This window comes from Cyprinus carpio, unplaced genomic scaffold (genome assembly GCF_018340385.1).
Source record: "Cyprinus carpio isolate SPL01 unplaced genomic scaffold, ASM1834038v1 S000006809, whole genome shotgun sequence".
NCBI classification, from domain to species: Eukaryota; Metazoa; Chordata; class Actinopteri; order Cypriniformes; family Cyprinidae; genus Cyprinus; species Cyprinus carpio.
In genome coordinates, this window is record NW_024879395.1 from 1,026,976 (window position 1) to 1,048,621 (window position 21,646).

Below are 21,646 nucleotides of genomic sequence, written 5' to 3' on the forward strand. Positions count from 1 at the left end.
TAGAGACTGTTTGCAAAATTTTGCCTCTGGCAATATACAAAATCTTAATTTCACAATTCATTCAAATTAATGTTTGTACTGCAGGGCTATAGTAAAACAATAGTAATACAAGCTTTTACAGCTTGCCAATGTGTTATATTTAAATGTTCTGCTCCAAATGTTAAAAGTCATTTTATTTTGAAACACATTGTTTTAACCCAGTTGGTGGAATTTCACCGTCCTCTCTTTACCCATCAAGCACCTATAAAGCCAAATCTTTCTCCGGTTTAAATTTACTGCTGCAATACACAAAGGCACTTTTGAAATATTTTTTCACATTATAAACTGGTTGCATACTGTTAAAACTGATTCTGGTAGTGATATCTTTAGACTGTCGACTGTATAGGAATAAAACAAGCGGAAAGTAATGTCCGCCTCACCGCAATCCTAACTAACTTTACACTGCACTACATAGTTCACCACTACATAAGAGTAGGCACAACAACTGTGTTGAGCTCCCTGAATTTAGTAGCTCCCAACACTAACCTCCTGCAGAAAACTCTGCAAGTCAATGACCAAAAGACCATTTTATTGTGTTATTTATATTTTTCAAATTTTTAAAAGAGTAAAATTTTTTTTAAAAGAACATCTCTTTTTTTTTTATTTTTACTTAAAGAGATAATAAGGAAAAATTTTTGCTAAGGGGGAATTTTTTCCATTACCAGATAAGCAGAGGATCATTTATTGCCCATTTTCTCCCTTTAAACTTTTAATATAGTTTTTTTTCCCCTTTTAAATTATTTATTTTTTTGATTTTAGGAAAATCATTATTATAGTTTTTAAAAAATCTCTTTTTTGTTTCCCATTTTTGATTAAAGTATGAAGTAACAAATTTTTTTAAACCCTCTTTTGATCCCCGGGAAATCATTCCCAAAAATTTAAATTTTTAAAACCCGGCAATTTTCAGTTTAAAACGGCAGGCCAGTTTGCATCCTTGTTTAAAAATCTTCTCAGTTTCTCTCAAATGTAAATAAAAATGGCCAATCACAAACATGATGTTTTTTTTTTTTTTCGAAAGCAATTGAGATACTCAAAAATTTAAACCCTGATTAATCACAAATTTGCATCTTAAGGCGTGAGTATAATTTCATTTAAGGCCCTTGTTCCTCACAAGACAAAGGCCCCCACAACTTTCTCTGCTGTATAATTACAGGGGCTTTGGGCGGCCACAAGCAGACTCTGACGTATATTATGTTGATGGTAGGCCCTCCCCGTGGAATGTAAACATAAGCCGAACGAGAAGAACCAGAGTTGGGAGAAAGAAAAAAATATACAAAACGCAAAAAAGGTTGTGGGATTTACAGGGATACGCCAAGCAGGGATGCCATTAGGGATCTATGTGTGCACTCATTAACGTTTGGATCAATATGAAAATCCCAACAAAGAGTGGAGCACCGACGACGAAAGGTTGCTGCACTTTTGCATTGGCAGATATCTTCTCGCTACCTGTTTGTTTTAGAGGCCTACCAGAACAGTTCCGAAGCTACAAGTCATTTGAGTCTCATGTTCAGTTCACAAATGGATGGGTTAAGGAGCTGCAGATCATAAAGCCGGCAAACAGTATACAATAATCCGGACAAAGGTAAACTGCACCCGCCTCAGTTGCTAGTTTAGTAACCAGTGCTAAATAACCATTCATTACGTAATTTTTAACTAACTTTATGTGTTTTCAAAAGTTTAGCGTTGCACCCGGGTCAAATTCCTCCCGGGGTTTCTCATGATTTGACTTTTTTCCCCTGTCCCGGGTATTTTCCTGAAAATACCCCCAGCCTTTCCCTGGACCTGCTCCGGCTGTTGCCCTGTTGACACGTTCCTTTCCCCCAAAAACAGATATTTTCAAACCATCTTTGCTTCTTTTGAAAGCCCTTAGGGTATTGGCCTTTTAAGTACAGCGGTTGTTGTGAGGCCCATTTCACCCAATGTAAAAGCAAAGTCACGTTGACATACTTCACACTCGTTTTTATTTAATGCAGCAGTTTTGTAGTACAAAATTTTTGCTTCAGCAGAGGGAAGCAACAGAAAGATAATGTAGAAATTTCCGATTTTAATACCCCAGGAAATTTCCCTTTTTTTCAGTGTTTATTTAAAGCATATAATTAATTTTCAAAATATTAACCTCACTGGTCCCCGGGGGTCGCCCTCCGCAGGAAAAAGGGGCAAAACCCTTTTTTTTTTAAAGGGCGAATGTGTTGCGCTTTTTACACCCCACAATACGCAACGGTTTCCATGGTTGATAGTTTTAATTAATCAAATTAAACACAGGGCTGAGAGGGAGTTGTCAAAATGTGCAGTAGTCCCCGAGAGCAGAAAAGAGGCCCAGCAGGCGGCCAGCCAAAAGACTCACACGCCCAAGCCCTATAGTGATCCCCCTTCGCAAAAACCGTTTAACCGGGTTCTTCTTAGGGGTTCCCCAAACCAACAAAATCGTTTGAAACGGTTCGCGCTCCAGAAAGCATTAACCCACAAATTATTTTTGGCTGTTAACTTTTTTTAACGGACTGACATCAGAAAAAACCAATACCCCGGGGGATTTCAAACCCTGTTAGACTGAAACGGCTGTGACGAGAAAACGGATGATCACCGAGCAGCCAGATGACCTAACCCCCATGGAGCTTCTCTTTTTCTCGAGTCAAAAACCCGGGTTGCATCGGTTTTGGGATCCCCCATAACTGAAGGGGAAAAGTTTTTTCGGACCCCCGAGAGACCAGAATGAGATTTGCGCATGCGTTTTTTTCGATTTTTTAAAACATTGGAAAGTGGAAAAAACTAATATTTTTTTATTATTTTTTTATTTTTAAATATGGACAATCTGTTTCTTAAATTGTAGATTTTGTTTAAGGGCCAAAGGGGTTTTCAGGGAAGTTGGACAATTAAACCTTGTTTAATAGGAAAAAGGGGAGATTTATAAAATCTTTGTTTTATAGTTAACGAGACACGCCACAAACGGGTTGTGGGGAAAAGAACTGAACCCGAGTAGAGAGCTGATGATACAACGCGGGCCGGTTGAGCGGTTCTGTTCTCGGGGCAAGCCCCCTTTCAGGTTTTTTCGGATCCCAACTGAACCGAGAACCTTTCCCCGGACCGCCCCGAGAAACCGAGGAGTGATGATACCCCTGCGGTTCAGCGGAAGAACTGACAAAATCGCCTGAAACTGAACTGGTTCTTTTGTGATTGATTCAAATGATTTTTTAATTTTATGACCCGGGCTTGAATAAAGGGGCAATTGGCAAACGTAGTTTTTTTAATAAAAAAAAAACGCAATGGTTTTTGAATGGATCAGGTTTTGCGCTGATGACACCAATTTATTTATTTTATCTAAAGACTTAAACCTCGTATGCACATTTTTGCTTTTACTGTATTTGGGTGCGGGCAAAATTTAATGTTTTCATGTTAGAGGTTTTTTAACTGCCCAAAGTTATGATTACGACTTTTATATTTGATGTTTGTAGACTTTAGCCATGACCATTAGATCCCCAATGAGTCATTACGTCGAGGTAAAAGAACCGGGTGAACCGGTTTATTGAAACAACCCTAAAAAAACCGGTTCCCGGGAAAGAACCAACTTCCCATCAAAAAACTCAACCGCGGAAAGGGCCGGACGGACGACTAAAACCCCGGCACAGTCCCACCTCTTGACTTGTGTTCTGTTCAACTTCACTCGACATTTTGATGTAAAAACCGTCCCGACGGTTCCAAAAAATTGCCTGCACATTTTGGCGTCCCAAGCCCTTGATGACAAAAATGACATAATGTGATTACGCGACGGCCGTTATATTTTGGGCCCTTTTTAGGCAGTGGGGTGCCGGATATTTTCAAGGGGTGGCCGGGAAGGGGGCCACCCGCCAGTCTGGGTGGACAGAAATCCATTATTTTAAATATAAATGAGTTTGACTAAAGACGGGAATTTTTAGGCCCTCCAACTAAATACAATTAATTTGTTTTAATTTTTAATTGGTTTTTTTGAGTTAAATTGTTTTTTACTTTTGAGAAGATTTGATAAAAAATTATTTTCTTTTTGTTATTTAAAAATCGAAAAAAAAAATTAAAACAATTTTGTAGTACAGTAAACTTCACTGTGCTTAATTTTGACCTGCTTGTTCATTAAAATATAAAAAAAAAAATACATATCATTTTGCCCCCTATTGTGACTTGAATTGCAGAATATTTCAGTATTGTGTGTGTGTGTGTGGGTTGTTCAATAACATTCTACACAATGCAACGTTTCAGTTTTCTCTTATGTAGTGGTGAACTAGGCATAAAAAAGTAAGTTGGGTTTATTTAGTTAGGTTAGTTAGGCGGACATTCGTTTCACTTGACACTATTCTATCAGTCGACAGCCCCCTAAAGATATCACTACCAGAATAAAGTTTTAGCAGTATGCAACCACTTTTATCGACATGAAAAAATATTTCAAAAGTGTTTTCAGCAGTAAATTTAAACCGGAGAAGATTTGAAGCGCTATCATAGTGCTTGATGGGTAAGGGACCGAATGAAATTCCCCAAACCCCGGTTAAAACAATTTGTGTTTTAAATTAAAATGACTTTTTTAACATTTAGACAGAACATTTAAATAGAACACATTGGCAAGCTGTAAAGCTGTATTACTATGTTTTTACTATACCCTGCAGTGCAAACTTTAATTTGAATTAATTATTAAAATTGTTTTGTATTGTAAGGGTAAATTTGCAGACGGTCCCTAAAGCAGCCTAGACGATTATGCAGCGAATAATCAAACATAAACTGACTTTATTAAAAAATTTTTGATAAATGCATACAAATGACAGTCCTGTGGTCCCCTAGTGTTATTTGATGAAATGTAGTTTTTAAAATAAAAAAGAAAACCCCAAAGTGCTGCTGCGAGTGCCGATGCTGCTTTTTCCCCCAGCCCCTGATAACCGAGAGGAAAATTTCTTTTCAGAAATCCTAAAGAAACCACCCAAATCCCCCCCAAACAAAATTCCTTTGATTTGTGTCGGAACCGTCTTCATATCCCCGCAATGACATGTTTTTTCTGACTGTCCAATGACGGGGTTAAAATTTACAACTGAGAGAGGGGCTGCCCCAAATCGAGGGAAATTGGGTTTGTCCCCCCACGGTGTGGCCCAAGGGCTTTTTTTTTAATCAAAAAAAAACGAAAAAAAAAAAGGAAAAAAAAAAAAAAGAAAAAACAAAAAAGCATTTGGCAAAAGGACAAAAAAAGCATTTGGCAAAAGGAAAAAAAAAAAGCAATTGAAATAGAAAAGCTTTTTCCAAATGTTTTTTTAAAAAGTGATTTAAATTTTGGCATTTAAAAAATTTATTAATGTTTTTTTTGTTTTTTAATCCAGTTTTAAAAATGAATTAAACTTTTTTTGTGTCATATATACATTTTTAAATTTTTATTTTTTTATTTTTTATTGTTTTTTTAAAATATCTAATTTTTTTTAAAAATTGGCTAAAAAACCTCTGACTGCTTTCACCACCCACTAAAAAAACTTTTTGAGGACGGAAACGTAATGTGTCTTGTCAAAAAACGAATTTTAATTCTTTTCTACACCCTGCAGGTTTGAAAAGTTCTGCTGCAGAGAAGGGTGGAATATCTCACCAAAGTTCTGGGAAAAAGTCCATTACTTCGACAGAAACTGATCGGGAGCAAAGATAAATAGGATCTGGATGGAGAGAAACTTTCGCTCTTTTGATGGCCCTCTCATAGCAAACTGGAGACAATGAAGTGAGTCAACATGATTTTTACATTATAACTTTTGTTTATTCTTTTAAAAGATCTGTAATATCTGTGAGCATAAATAAAGACCTAATGATCTGATGTGTGTTAAGTATGTATTGAAAAATAAATAATGCTGTTTTTGTGTTCAGGCTGAAAAATTGTGAGCTGATAGAGAAAAGCTGTTCAGTTCTAGCTACTGTTCTCTCCTCCAAAACCATCCTGAAAGAGATGAACCTGAACAACAGTCGTCTGCTGGACTCAGGAGTCAAAGAGATCTGTGAGGGACTGAAGAATCCTCTGTGTGAGCTGAAGATACTCAAGTGAGTACATTTCAGCATCAGCTACACTCAACAACAATCTCTACAATAATTTGGTTTTGTTCAGACATTCTTGCTCTTCTGCCCTTTCCCTTCTGTCAAAACTTTGCATTTGATTTGTTCAAAAAGAATTTGGGAAAATTGCTTACTTGAAATTTAATTTGTAGCATTCATTTTTTTATAATCTCAAAGATAATAATTAAAATTTTATATATATATATATATAGCAAGGCACAATAAACCCGATTCCAAAAAAGTTACCAAAAAAAAGGAAGTGTGGAGTAAAAAAAGGGTGTTTGGAATAATTTATAAAATCCTATAAGCTTATGGTACTTTGGTCTACAATATAAACAAATTATATCAAATGTTGAAAGTGAGACATTTGAAATGCCGCGTGCAAGCATTAGCTCATTTTGGATTTCATGCGAGCTACACATTCCAAAAAAGTTGGGTTAATTAGCAATAAAGAGTCCGGAAAGCAAACAAAAGTACATATAAGAAACAGCTGGAGGACCAATTTGCTGCTCCTTAGCTGAAATGGCAACCGCTGATTGGGTAAGCAAAGCTACTTCCCCGTGAGCGCAAAGCGCCCCCCTGGTGTCAAGAGACGCAAAGGAGACCACCACTTCCCCCAATGCTGCTTTGTGTACGAGTGGAAGCAACATCAGAAAAGGAGTTTCTCAGGGAAAAATTGCCAAAGAGTTTGAAGTTATCATCATCTACAGTGCATAGTATCATCCAAGATTCAGAGAATCTGGAACAATCTCTGTGCGTAAGGGTCAAGGCCGGAAACCCATACTGGATGCCCGTGATCTTTCGGCCCTTTGCTTAGACGTGTCACTGCATCACATACGGAAGGCTACTGTAATGAAATCACAACAGGGGGCTCGGAATACTTCCAGAAAAACATTGTCCGGTGAACACAATCCACCGCGGTTATTCTGCCATTGCCAAGCAAAGAGCCTATAGGTCAAAAAAGAAGCCATATCTAAACATGATCCAGAAGCGCATCGCGTTTTTCTCTGGGCCAAGGCTCATTTTAAAATGGACTGTGGCAAAGTGGAGAAAACTGTTCTGGATGAATCAAAAATTTGAAGTTGTTTTTTGAAAAACTGGGGCGCCATGTCATCCTGGACTAAAGAGGACGCGTGATAGCCGGCAAGTGGTTATCAGCGCTCAGTTCTGAAGCCTGCATCTCTGATGGTATGGGGTTGCAAGGAATGCGTAAGCAAGTAGGTACGGCAGACGCTTATACATCTGGAAGAGCACCAACAATGCTGAATGTTTATATCCAAGTTCTAGAACAACATATGTTCCCATCCAGATGCTGTCTCTTTCAGGGGAAGACTCCTGCATTTTCCAACATGACAATGCTAGACCACATGCTGCATCACCACAACATCATGGCCATGCGAAAGAAGAAGGATCCAAGTACTGAAACGGCCAGCCTGTGGTCCAGATCTTTCACCGCATAGAGGCACATTTTGAGCAACAGCAAAGAGTGGAAGATCGCATAAAAGCAGCACCTAAGATAGTTGAGCAGCTCAAAGCCTGTATTAGAGATACATGGGACAACATTCTGGCTCCTAAACTTGGTTAACTTATCTCCTCAGTCCCTGACGCTTGCAGATCTGTTGGCAAAGAGAGCAGGGGACGCTACACGGTGGTAAGCATGGCCTTATCCTAACTTTTTTTGAGAGATGTGCTGATGCCATGGGAATTTAAAATCAACTATCTTTCCCTTAAAAAGATACATTTTCTATGTTTTAACATTTGATATAATGTCATCTATGTTGTATTCTGAACTTGAAGAAAATATTGTTGAAAACTCCAAACTGCTGCATCTAAGCTTTTATTCATACCTTGTGCGGTGTCCCCAACCTTTTTTTGGATTAAGCTCAGTATAAGTATATATATATGGTGTTATATATAAGTAAGTATATATATATATATATATAGCTGCCATTAACATTTTCACAATGCTGCTTAGTTCAATTTTCACAATGTTATTATGTGAAAAAAATTTGTAGTCATTCTGTAGTCCCCCCAAACCCTTTGTCCCTGTTGCAACTGGTTTGTCATGACACATTGGCAGTTTAGGTTTTCATGACTGTCTACAACATGAGAGGTCTCTGACAGAACTAATCCAGGTGCTGCAAATACATACCAACAGCATTCCACTGAAACATATTCTTGCCTTGAATGAACAAAAGAATAACATGCTTTAACTTGTTTGAAAAAAGTAAATCAGTTTTCATTGGTGGTTTGTTAATTTAAAAAGCAATGCATTACTTTACTCATTGCTTGAAAAAAGTAATCTGTCATACAAGTAAACTTTCATTTCTTTATTTTCTTATGATAATGATTAATCACAATGATGTTCCATGGTTCATCCACCCCCGTTCTAGTCTTTCAGACATGCAGTATCCACTGAAGAAGGTTATAAGCTCTGGCTTCATCAAGCTCTGAGATCAAACCCTTCACACCTGATAGAGCCTGGATCTCAGAGAAATGCTCGCTGGACAATCAGGAGTGAAGAAGCTCAATTGATTTACTACAGGAATCCAGGAGATGAATGCGCTCAGTGCTTGGCACATATATCACAACTACATCAAGCGACGACTGCTAAATTCAGAGTCAGACCTGATTTCATGCTTTGGCTGACACTTAGCCAGAGATGAATGCACTCAGTGCTTGGCACATATATCACAACTATACAGTATTTTCAACCACAGAATATTTATTTTAGGCTTCAAGGCATTTAGATACACATAATTCTAGCAAAAAAAAAATGTAGTTTGTAAAATAACACATTCACGTCTATGGAATCAGTCGATAATGATCCTTTCAACTATATTTTAATGTGTTTTATTAATATAATGTAGGTAACAATAAAGTTCTATTTACAATAAACGAAAAATTGAAAAAAAAGAAAAATTCTATTCTTCTCACAGTTTCACCAAGCCACTTACTATCATGTTTAACACTCAGTTTGGATGTTGGTTGTTTTCAGTTTTGCACAGTTTTCTTAGAGTTTGTTGTCATGGTTGTTTAATTGATTTTGTCATTGGCTCAGCTGTGTTCAGTTCATTTTCACAGTACTTAACTTCTCTCAGTTTTTTCTGTTCAGTGAGGTCTGACCACGTTAATGCTTTGTAGATGTTACCTGTGTCTTCTATGAAACTGGGAATGCTATAATAAAATACTACTGTTTCTTCATCATCATTAATCTTCGTTTTCGAGTTTACTACAAACTTGTGACACTTATTTTCATGTCTTTCAAAAAGTAATATGGAGGAACACATCACCCCCAGTTATAGGTAGTCAACTAATATGATTGTAGATAAAGTTCGTTTTAGAAGGAAAGGAAGAAGTTGGAGTCGGAGTGACTCAGGCTCGTGGATAGTTATTCAGTTCGTCCAAAACTATAAGCAAAAGGCGATGATCACACGCATCAAAAGTACATAAACTCAAAGCACGTTTGGTATGTACTCTTGTCCAGACTCCATCCATTTTCGGCCACGACCACTCAGTCAGTCTCTCTCTGCCACTAGTCTGAGTCACTGTGAACCATTCTAAGTGTCTCCCCCATGCCAATCAATGTAATTACGAGCTAATAATATCATTCTGCGCTTGACCTACTTACTCACCGCTCGTCTCAGACCGCTCCCTCCCACTGCAAACCCCGCTAAACCACTCCCCCCTTGCCACGATGATCATTATATAAATAACCAAATACATTTACTAGCACATATTTGAGATTTGTTTGTGAACATGTTTGTGAATATTTTGAATAAAAAATGGAAAACTAAATAAATGCGATACATTATGCATACAGAGCTACACATTCTAAAATAACAGTTGTGTTAAACTCACACTGGGAGCTCAGCTGGAATATTTTAAACTTATATGTGAAAGGGTTAATATTAAACTCTTATTAAAAAAGACTATTAGGATTCTAAGCAAAAAATGGTATACCTTTTTTTTTTCCTTCTTCCCATTTGCAGGTTTTTGGGTGCTGCTGCAGAAGAAGCCTGTCAGTTTGTGACTGGAATTGTGGGTAAAAACCCCATTACTCCTGAGAGAACTGAATCTGAGTAAATGTGAACTTGGAGACACACGAGTGAATCAGATCACCGCTCTACTTGCGGGATAAACCACTGTAAACTCAACACACACTGAAGTGAGTATTGTACATTGTTTTAACACTTTACAGTATACAGTATACGGATCTTTTAAAACAGAATAACAAGTTTATAATATTACATTTTTGATAATTGTCATTGGAAATTTTTTTTTAAACTCTTATTTGTATAGAAAGCCTTAGGACTCAGACACTGCGTACAGCTACAAACATTAAAAACTTGTTTTTTGAAACATCAACCATAAAAAATTAATGAATGTGGACATAGAGGGTTAAGCAGCTAAATATAGTGAATCCCAGTTTAAGTGCAAACAAACACAAATGCTTATTTCATTTAAACCTGTTATATGTTTGCTGTATATGTATGACCATAACTTGTTGGTGTGTTCTCACAACAATAACAAACATTAGATTGAATCTTGCTGCAGCTGTATAAACACAGTTACATAAATGCCACTGCTTAGCATTTTCACTCCTGCATAGGAATGCGAGGCATGTTAAACACGAGGCTTATTTTAAAAACATGTTTATAGTGGCTCATTTAGAAATTAATAAGGCGGACCATGCAATATTCACAGTGAAATGAGTAAAAGAGATTTCACTTTTTTCACAACGAGAAAATGAAGATTGTACACATGCTTGTTAATTTATTTAAAAGCACAATAAACTGTGCTAGAAAACTGCATTCCTTCTCTATTCACAAGCTTTCAGTTGGCCCTGTATTGCATGTACAATATAATACACTATATTTACATATTACACACTATGTATCAAAATGCCTGACTTGGCGTCTATTCAGGTAAACACAGTCAAATATGTAAAAAGAGAACAAAAAGTTGGGAGAAAGTCAGATGTGTATCAATAAATTAAATCTGTGCATTCAGTGTTAAATTGACAGCAACCTAATACACAGTACCTGCTGCTCTTGACTGAAAAAACATTTTGTAGCATATTTAATTTATGCAGTCCCTGCAGTTTTATTTTATTTCATATTTAATGACTCCATTTTTTTGTAGTATTTTGTACTTGAATAAATGGCTACATGAAAAAAACTAATAATAATTTGCGTCTTTGTTCTGGTATGTTTATTTGTCTTATTGCTTGTAATTTTGATTTTGCTTTTTATCACAGATTGTTTACTTATTTGCTTAATTGCTTAAGATGTTTTTACTTACAGTGCCTTGCAAAAGTATTCACACCGCTTCATTTTTTATGTTGCTGCCTTATGTTAAACTGGATTAAATTTCCTTTTTTTTTCCACATCAATCTACACTCCATACACCCATAATGGTAAAGCAAAAAAAAAAAAAAAAAAGGTTTTTAAACATCTTAGCGAATTTATTAAAATAAAAAAACTTAAATGATTCCATTGCATAAGTACTCATACCATTATCTGGGACAGTTGACATTCAGCTCAGGAGTATTCATATTGCTTATAGATGTTACTACACGTTTAGTGAAGTTAACCTGTGGCAAATTCAATTGAATGGGTATGATTTGGAAAGGCACACACGTCTTAATTAAAGGTCTAACAGCTGATATTGCATATCACAGCAAAAACCTTAATGAAGTTGTGTGTTGTGGCTAAAATATTCCAAATAATTGTTCCTGTAATTGTTTTCTTTCTCTGCAGGCTGAATATCAACAGTATTACAGAAAAAGGTTTTGCTGCTCTGACTTCAGTGTTTATTTCAAATCCCTCAAAACTATAGAGCTGGATCTGAGTGGAAATAAACTAGGAAACTCTGGGATTGAGATGATCTGTATTCTGTTGAGAAATCCACAATGTAGCTTGAAGAAACTGAAGTGTGTTTTTATTCATCTACATTTCTGCATGATAATATACATTTATAAATGTCCAATTGATTAGATTATTTAAAAAAAAAAATAATAATAAGATGGCTATGGAAGCTAAAATTATTTGTTTAACTGTGTTTAAAGAGAACTTTAGCTATTGTATGAAACTCAAATGAAGCAGGTGCTATTAATGCTTTGGTGTAGTACTTAACAGCTTTTTAATGTATATTTAGACTTTCAGACTGCAGTGTCACTGAAGAAGGTTATAAAACTCTGACTTCATCTCTGAAGTCAAACTCAAACCTGATAGAGCTGGATCTCACAGGAAATGATCCTGGAAAATCTGGAGTGCAGGGTCTCATTGATTACTGCGAGGTGGATGTAAATTAAAGACTGTCAGGTAATAAAAGCCTTTCAGTTTTTCAAAATAAGTCAAAGACATATTCAGATGTGTGCAACTAGTTAAATGTGACAAATAAAGCTAATGCAGAATTAGAATGGCATGATTTACTGAATCCCTATTAAGCAAAACTGGTAATATTTATCACAATTATGACTAACACATTCTACTCTTTACTATACTTTAGTACTACACTGGACCCATAAGGAGGATGGGAGCTGCAAAATATGTAAAATTCTAACAAGATTTTCTAATTTAAAGTTTCCAAATGTTCTGCTTCCTGTAGGTTTTTGAAAAGTCCTGCTGCACAGGAAGCGTGTGACTATCTGAGTCAAGTTCTTGGTACAAATCCATTAGTGCTAAAAGAACTGGACCTGAGTGAAGATAAATTAGGAGATCTGGATGGAGAAAAACTCTCTGCTCTTTTGATGGACTCTCATAGCAAAGTGGAGAAAAATGAAGTAAGTGAACATGATTTTATAATTTAGTTTTGTTCATCATTTTTGTGTTTAGGCTGAATGTGATCAGATATGAAAAGCTGCTGATCTGTTATGTGCTGAATATGTGCTGAATAATAAATAATGCTGTTTTTGTGTTTAGGCTGAATAATTGTAGTCTGACAGAGAAAAAGCTGTTCATTTCTAGCTACTGTTCTCTCCTCCAAAACCATCCTGAAAGAGATGAACCTGAACAACAGCCGTCTGCTGGACTCAGGAGTCAAACAGATCTGTGAGGGACTGAAGAAATCTAACCTAAAGATATTGAAGTGAGTACATTTCATCATCACCTACAGTTGTGGCCAAAAAAATTTTGGCCCCCTTGGTAAATATGATCAAAAAGGCTGTGAAAATTCATTTGCATTGTTAATCCTTTTGGTCTTTTATTTAAAAAATTCACAAAAATGTATCCTTTCATTGGATAATAAGAATTTAAAATGGGGGGGAAATATCATTATGAAATTAATGTTTTTCTCTAATACACATTGGCCACAATTAATGGCCCCCTTTTATTCAATACTTTTTTAAACCTCCATTTGCCAGTTTAACAGCTCTACATTTTCTCCTATAATGCCTGATGAGGTTAGAGAACACCTGACAAGAGATCAGAGACCATTCCTTCATCCAGAATCACTCCACAGACCCTTTAGATTCCCAGCTCCATGTTGGTGCTTCTCCTCTTCAGTTCACTCCTCTCATTTTCCGTAGGGTTCAGTCAGAAGACTGGAATGGCTATAGCAAGCAGAAGCTTGGTTTTGAGCTCAGTGACCCATTTTTGAGGTTTGTGTTTGGATTATTGTACGGTTGGAAGATCCAAACATGGCCCATTATAAGATTTCTAACAGAGTCAGTCACTTACTGATTTTTTTATCTGTTAGTATTTGATAGAATCCATGATGCCATGTGTCTAAACAAGATGTCCAGGACCTCCAGCAGAAATATAGGCCCACAACATCAAAAATACAGCAGTATATTTCATTGTACACATGGGGTACTTTTTTCCTCTGTGTTCACCAAACCCATCTTGAGTGTTTGCTGCTAAAAAGCAATTTTTTTAGTTTCATCTGATCGTAAAAGCCATTCCGATTTAAAGTTCCAGTCATGCCTGATAACTAAATATATGCTTTAGTTTGTTTTTGAATAAGCTAGGATAATTTTTCTTGTAACCCTCCCAAACAACAGGTGGTGATGTAGGATCTGTTTGACAATTTTCTTTTAAAGGTTTTCTGAACCAGAGACTCAACTATTTTCTGCAATTCTCCAGCTGTGACCCTTGGAGAGTCTTTAGCCACTCAAACTCTCCTTCTCACCGCACATTAGGACGATATAGACACACATACTCTTCCAGGCAGATTCGTAACATTTTATGTTGATTGGAAATTCTTAATTATTGCCCTGATGGTGGAAATGGTAATTTTCACTGCTCTAGCTCTTTTCTTAAAGCCACTTCACCAATTTGTGAAGCTCTGTTATCTTTTGCTGCACATCAGAAATATATTCTTTGTTTTTTCTCATTGTGTTGGATGATTAAGGGAATTTGGGCTTTGTTTTCCCTCATATTTATATTTCTGTGAAACAGGAAGCCAGAGCTGGATGATTACATGTTTATAATCATGCTGGAGTGCTCAAAATTGTGAATATGAATGGGAATATACTTCAGAGATATTTTACTCATAAGAATTTGTAGGGGTTCCAATAATTGTGTCCAACGTGTATTTGAGAAAAACATTCATTTCATAATGATATTTCCCCTCCGTTTTAAATTCTTATGATCCAATGAAAGGATACATTTTTGTGATTTTTTTTAAAATAAAAGACCAAAAGGATTAACAATGCAGATTAATTTTCACAGCCTTTTTTATCATATTACCAAGGGGGCCAATATTTTTGGCCACGACTGTACACTTAACATTATATATTTATTGAATCTGGTTGCTTCCCAGAGGTGAAAAAAAACTGTAATATATATATATTTTTCTCTCATAACAGTGGTATTATCTCTAGGTAAAACTAAAATTAAAACTTAAAGAATTCTTTGTTGAATGTAATAAAAAAATGACAATTAGCAATAAAATAATATAAATGTAGCAAATAATTACAATTAAATATAATTAATTAGTTATTTATATCAGCTGTCAGTAGTAACTATAGCAGAATAAAAAAAAACAACAACCAATCCCCCCAAAAAAAAAATCATAAAGTACTAATGCATTAAACTCTAAAAAAAATATTTTTGTGGCCACAGAAAATAACTTTCTTTCAAGTACTAATGCAGTAGAGATTGTAACAAGATTGGCTTGTTAAAGGGACATTATCCGAAAGCAGTGACAATCAGAAACCTATGTAATTTGTGCACAAAATTTTTATTAACTAAACACTAAACACACAACTAGTGTAAGGAAACAAACATACATTCACACATACATGGGGGAAGGGCACATGAGACTGAATGAATGAAACCATTAGAGAAACTGGGGATGAAGCTATGACAAGGAGTCAGTTAACCACCTAAGTGAAACCATCAACACCGTTTTCTGTAGATGGGGTCTACAAATTATTCTAAACCTCTGTTCCATTTAGTTAAATGTATGATACTTGCATTGCCTTGGCCATTGAATGAGCGTCTGGATGCAGTCTTGGATGAAAGTCTTGATGGTTCGAATGTTTGATGGTGATGGAATTGCAATTGCAATCAAGTTCTGCCAGGTTTGAACAGTGACAAACTCCAAAGATGTTAGTCTGACTCAGTGGTGGTTGAGAGTGTTTTCTCCCAGATGGAAAGTGAAGACATGGCTGTAGTCCATAAAAAAAAAAGTAATAATAAAAAAAAAAACTGAAGTGGTTTGCTTACATGTCTGTTTTTTTTTTTTTTTTATCATATCTGATAATGTATTCAGCTCTGGTGTGTCTAGTTATATATTGTGACTCAGCCTATTGTGCAGCAATTAAATAATTTGAAACACAATGTTAAATTTAAATGTTACAATTTATTTAAATTTAAGCTTTATGTACACCAGACTTTCAGACTGCAGTTTCACTGAAGAAGGTTATAAAGCTCTGGCTTCAGCTCTGAGATCAAACAATTCACACCTGAAAGAACCTCATCTAACAACAAAAGATACTGTACAACAATTATTCAATGATCTCATTTAAAAAAAAAAAAAATCCACCATTTTTTCAGTGTTTTCATTAAAAACACTGAAAACTCTGAGGTAAGTGTTATTAAAATAGTAAAATGCACAAGTTTGCTGGAAAAGAATTAAACCATCAAAAAGACATTTATAAAAGCTTTGAAAGGACTGAAGACCCTTTAAAACAAGATTGCAATAAATCATCATATGGCAGTTAATGTCAGTCTACTTCTGTGTCCAGGTTTTTGGGGTCCTGCTGCAGAAGAAGCCTGTCAGTATGTGACTGGAATTGTGGGTAAAAAACCGTTACTCCTGAGAGAGCTGAATCTGAGTGAACATGAACTAGAAGACACACGAATGAATCAGATCTCTGCTCTACTGCAGGATAAACACTGTAAACTCAAAGCTCTTCAGTGAGTGTTGTTTTCATTTATTATTGTAGATTGATCTTAAATCAGGTGACATAACAATATTTCCCAGTGATTGATTTCTCAGAGACTGAATGTTGGCACCAGGTATTTCATGTTTATAAATTCTCTCTCCTGTTTAATATTTTAGTGTGCGTAAGTGTGGTCTAACAGAGGAAAGCTGTTCAGATCTTGCTACAGTCCTGATATCAAACCCCAGTCTGAAAGAATTTGACATGAGCAACAATAATCTGCAGGATTCTATTAGAAAATACAACCAGAACGGATTAGAAAAATACAAACTGTGCACTGCAAAAAACTCAGGTGAGCTCAGAGAATCATTGTTTTATTTTAAACATAACATAATCTTTTGATCAAAGTTAAAATTGCTAAAGAAACAGGAAACAGGAATAAACAAGAAAAAAACATGCCTTTGTCAAATGATGCATTTTTCTTTACTTATAAGAGAAAGTACATTTAATTATTTTATGATATAAAACTGTTTTTAAGTGATTTTTTTTATTATTATTGTTTTAAACATTTATTTTTATTTTAAACCAGACTCTCAGACTGCAGTATCACTGAAGAAGGTTATAAAGCTCTGGCTTCAGCTCTGAGATCAAACCCTTCACACCTGATAGAGCTGGATCTCACAGGAAATGATCCTGGACAATCAGGAGTGAAGCTGCTCAGTGATTTACTACAGGATCCAAACTATCAGCTGAAGACGAGAGATGAAGTGAAAATTAAATAATACAAAATAAATTATATGTAGGCCAGTTATTAACAAACATCATTTCACTAATTGAAAATTCTGCACAATTTGTTGTTGCTTCAGAATTAAAGTGATTTCAAGATAAACAAAAACTGCCTACTGATTTCATATTTCACTTCTCGTCTGCAGGTTTTTGGGTCCTGCTGCAGATGAAGCCTTTCAGTATGTGAAAAGACTTGTGTGTAAAAACCCGTTACTCCTGAGAGAGCTGAATCTGAGTGAACGTGAACTAGGACACACACGAGTGAATCAGATCTCTGCTCTACTGCAGGATAAAAACTGCACAATGCTGTCATTGCTGTTCTTTAATTATCCTAATGTTATTAGCTTTGCATTGGTATTGTATCTGAAATCAACTGAAGATAGTTTCCTGTGTTTGTTTTCTTTCTCTGCAGGCTGAATAATAACAATATTACATGTTTTCTTTCTCTGCAGGCTGAATAATAACAATATTACAGAAGAAGGTTGTGCTGCTCTGACTTCAGCATTTAATTCAAATCCTTCAAACCTGATAGAGCTGGATCTGAGTGGAAATAAACTAGGAAACCCAGGATAACAGAAGATCTGTTGTCTGTTGGAAAATAAACAATTCAGATTAGAGAAACTAAAGTGTGTAATTTTACTTATTTAAAGTTCTACATATTAGACTATATTTCTGCATGCTACATTTAAATTTGATTAATAAATGTCCATCATTATCATGAAAAATTACAAATTAAATTGCTTTACAATTTTCATAATTATAATGTATTGGTGATTTTTAAATATTGTATTTCAATGTTTGCATGGCTTTCACTGTGTAAACATATTTTAGCTTAGAAAATTAAATTTATCATGTTTATATTTATGAAACACAGTACTGTATATTGAAATAATCAACAAATTAATCATTTTCCAAAATAAACATTAGTTTCAGACCAATTTTTTAATTGTGAATTTTCAAATAATCGTAAGCAATCAGATGAACCATAGATTAGTTTGCTGTTCAGCTGTTGCTACAGTCCTGAGATCAAACTCCAGTCTGAAAGAGCTTGACATTTTAGTCTGTGCAAGTGTGGTCTAACAGAGGAAAGCTGTTCAGCTGTTGCTACAGTCCTGAGATCAAACTCCAGTCTGAAAGAGCTTGACATGAGCAACAATAATCTGCAGGATTCAGGAATAAAGAAACTCCAGAATGGGAAAAAAGATACAAACTGCACACTGGAGAAACTCAGGTAAAAGGGTCAAGTGAATGTTTATTAGATTTTAAATTATTTGAATGGTTATTAACATTATTTTTACTTCACTACATTTTTTTTACACATTTAACAAAAGAGATAGATGCTTCTTTCAGCCAGTGAATTTTGTTTTTTTCTTGGTGTTGCTCATAAAAAGCAAGTAAAACATATTATTAATAAATTCTGTAAAATAATAATCAGATCAAATTAATCCCATAACTGTTTAATTAAGATGGAGAGAAATCAATTTTACTGTAAACTGTAGGTTTTAATATAGTCAGTTTCTGTGTGTGTGGACATTGCTTATGTTAAATGCTTATGTGTAAAGAGGCCTGCTGCACAAAACCAATTTCGGAGGCTACACAGGTTAACTGAGATTAGTTTGAGCAAACTCTGTTCTAACCCCACATGAATAAAATCACATTAATTCGAATGTATTGTAATTGTAGGTCACTGTAATGTGATTACAATTAAGGTTACGGATTAATATTAACCCATTACACCCAACACTGGTTTACCTGTCATCCAAAAATGAAAAATGTATTTATAATGTATTTTTAGACTTATAAATTAGACATTTTAGATGTGGATAATAAATGTAGTTTTTCATGTTTATTATCTATTTTTTTCTAGACTTTCAGACTGCAGTATCACTGAAGAAGGTTATAAAGCTCTGGCTTCAGCTCTGAGATCAAACCCTTCACACCTGATAGAGCTGGATCTCACAGGAAATGATCCTGGACCATCAGGAGTGAAGCAGCTCAGTGATTTACTACAGGATCCAAACTATTCACTGAAGACACTGAGGTGAGGTGATGAAAATGGTTTCAAGAGGTGTAACAGTACAAAAAACATAACTTATATATTAAAATGTCTAAAATGTACTTGTATCAAATTTAAGGTAGTAAAAAGTCTTAATTTGTACAAGAAAGTCTCAATTATAATTTCAAGCGGTCTTAAATTTGGGTACAGACCAGAATTGTGATATGGCTTAATGTGACGATTAAACTTTTTCAGTGGTGAGTTTAAAATATTCTAGCGGTCCCCCCAGAATGAGTTTTTTTCAGGCGACCATTATTTTAGAACGTTCCCCTTACTGTTTCCATGGCGACGCGTCAGGCTTGTCACGTGACACACCGCGTCTACAATAACACTGCATGACAGATGGATCGCTTTTATTTCGTTTTTCCTTTTTTATTAAAAATATTCACAAATTTGCATACCAGGTCATGAACAAACTGATATTCCGATTCACAAATATGTGTAAATGAGTGTGTTTGGTCGTTTAAAAACCTTTCTAAATGATCTTGATCGTGATCTGTAATGTGATATAGGCGCCGCCATGTTTGTTCGCGCTGCAGTTCAGAGAGTCCTGTCAGTCGGATTTAAAGCACGCGAATTCATAATTTTCTCCCGAAATACAAGTAATAAGTGGCCGGTGAACTGGGTGAAGAATAGAGTGAGTTTTATAGTTACTTACACTATGTGTATCTGATACGAATAAAACACATCTCCAAATTAAATTTGAATGGATTATTATTGTTGCTTCCATAGACACATTTGTGTAATTTTCAAACTCTAAATGTATTGTTTTACTAGTATTTATGTGTATTTAAATGTCTGAAACCTAAAATATGCATTATGTGGTTAATAACACTGCATAGTTGTGATCATATGAAAAGAGAAGTGCACGTCTGTCTCTGGCTCAGCGCCAGCCAACGCGCAAAAACGCAGTTTGAATTTGGCAGTTATGCGACGTCACCGAACGTTCTAAATCCCATATGTGGGACCGTACTGTGTATTTATATGATTTGAGGAAACCATATAATGCACCAAAAAATTCAAAGTCATAAACCTCAAAAGTGCAGCTGTGCTTTGTGTTCTAAAAACTTATAAACATTTACATAAATCTCCATAAACCGCCATATAATAAAAGAGAATAAACATTAATTCTCATTAAGTCAGTAGCTGCTGGCAGAGAATAAATGTGTATTTTCAGTAAGGCTGTTGTTGTGAGTAGTGTATTCCTGCAATACCGGAGACTGTAGGACTGCATTTCTAGGACCCTATAGATTATTATTATTATTTTTTTCATTATTTTATTTTATCTATTTATTTTATTTATGTACAGTGCCTACAGAAAGTCTTCATACCCCTTAATAAGCTGGTGCTTGGTTTCCCTTAGACATGAAAAAGGAATTGAGGTTCATCCGACCAGAGAATCTTTTTTTTTCATAGTCTGAGAGTTATTTGGGTGTAATTTTGTAAATCCCAATCAGGGTTATATGTATCTTTACTGAGGAGAAGCATGAGTTTGGTCACTTTGCCATCAAGCCCAGATTGGTGGAGTGTCACAGTGATGTTTGTTTTTCTGTAAGTTTCTCCAATCTACATATAAGATCATGGAGCTCAACCAGAGTGACCATCACTGTCTTGGTCACCTCTCAAACCAAGACCCTTCACCCTTCACCCTTCTCCTTCGATTGCTCAGTTTATCCAGGAGCCTAGATCTAGGAAGAGTCCTGATGGTTTCAAACTTCATTCATTAAGGATTATAGAGGCCAAATGCTCCTGTGAACCTTCAACACAGCAGAATTTATTTGTAGTCCTCCCCAGATCTGTCTCAACACAATCCTGTGTCTCAGCTCTGCAGGCCATTCCTCTGACCTCATGGTTTAGTTTTTGCTCTGACATCCATTTCAGCTGTTAAACTTTATATAGACAGGTGTGTGTGCCTTTCCAAATCATTTCCAATCAACTAAATTTGCCACATGTTAACTCCAGTCGGAGTATAGAAAAATTTCAAAGACGATCCAGTGAAACTGGAATGCTCCTGATCTAAATTTCAAGTGTAAAAGCAAAGGGTATGAAGACTTGTGCAATGCAATTTTTTTTCAGTGTTTCCTTTTTAATAAATTTGTGATAAATCCAGTTTTTGCTTTGTCATTATGGCAAGTGGGTTGTAGATTTATGTGAAAAAAAAAAGAAAAGAAATTTAAAGGAGTTGAACATAATAACACAACATAACAAAATGTGAAAAAAATGAAAGGGTATGAAGGCTTTCTATAGGCACTGTATGTTCATTTTATAGCACTTGCGATTCAATTCTGATTATTCTTTTAATAAATTATGTATTTGTTTAATTGTATCCACTTCATTATTGTCCTAACCATCTCCTTACCCTAAACATTCCCTTTGGTAACCCTCTTGAAATATTT

General features: G+C 35.5%; 1 protein-coding gene across 1 annotated transcript in view; it reads left to right on the forward strand.

The window, feature by feature from the left end:
* Nucleotides 1-5,728: 5,728 nt before the first annotated feature.
* Nucleotides 5,729-21,646, forward strand: part of LOC122144935 (ribonuclease inhibitor-like) — a 37,139-nt gene continuing 21,221 nt past the window's right edge. The window contains exons 1-2 of the mRNA XM_042756169.1: nt 5,729-5,749; nt 5,893-6,063. Of these exons, the coding sequence (XP_042612103.1) occupies nt 5,745-5,749; nt 5,893-6,063 (176 nt within the window). The 5' untranslated portion in view covers nt 5,729-5,744. The remainder of the gene's footprint in view (nt 5,750-5,892; nt 6,064-21,646) is intronic.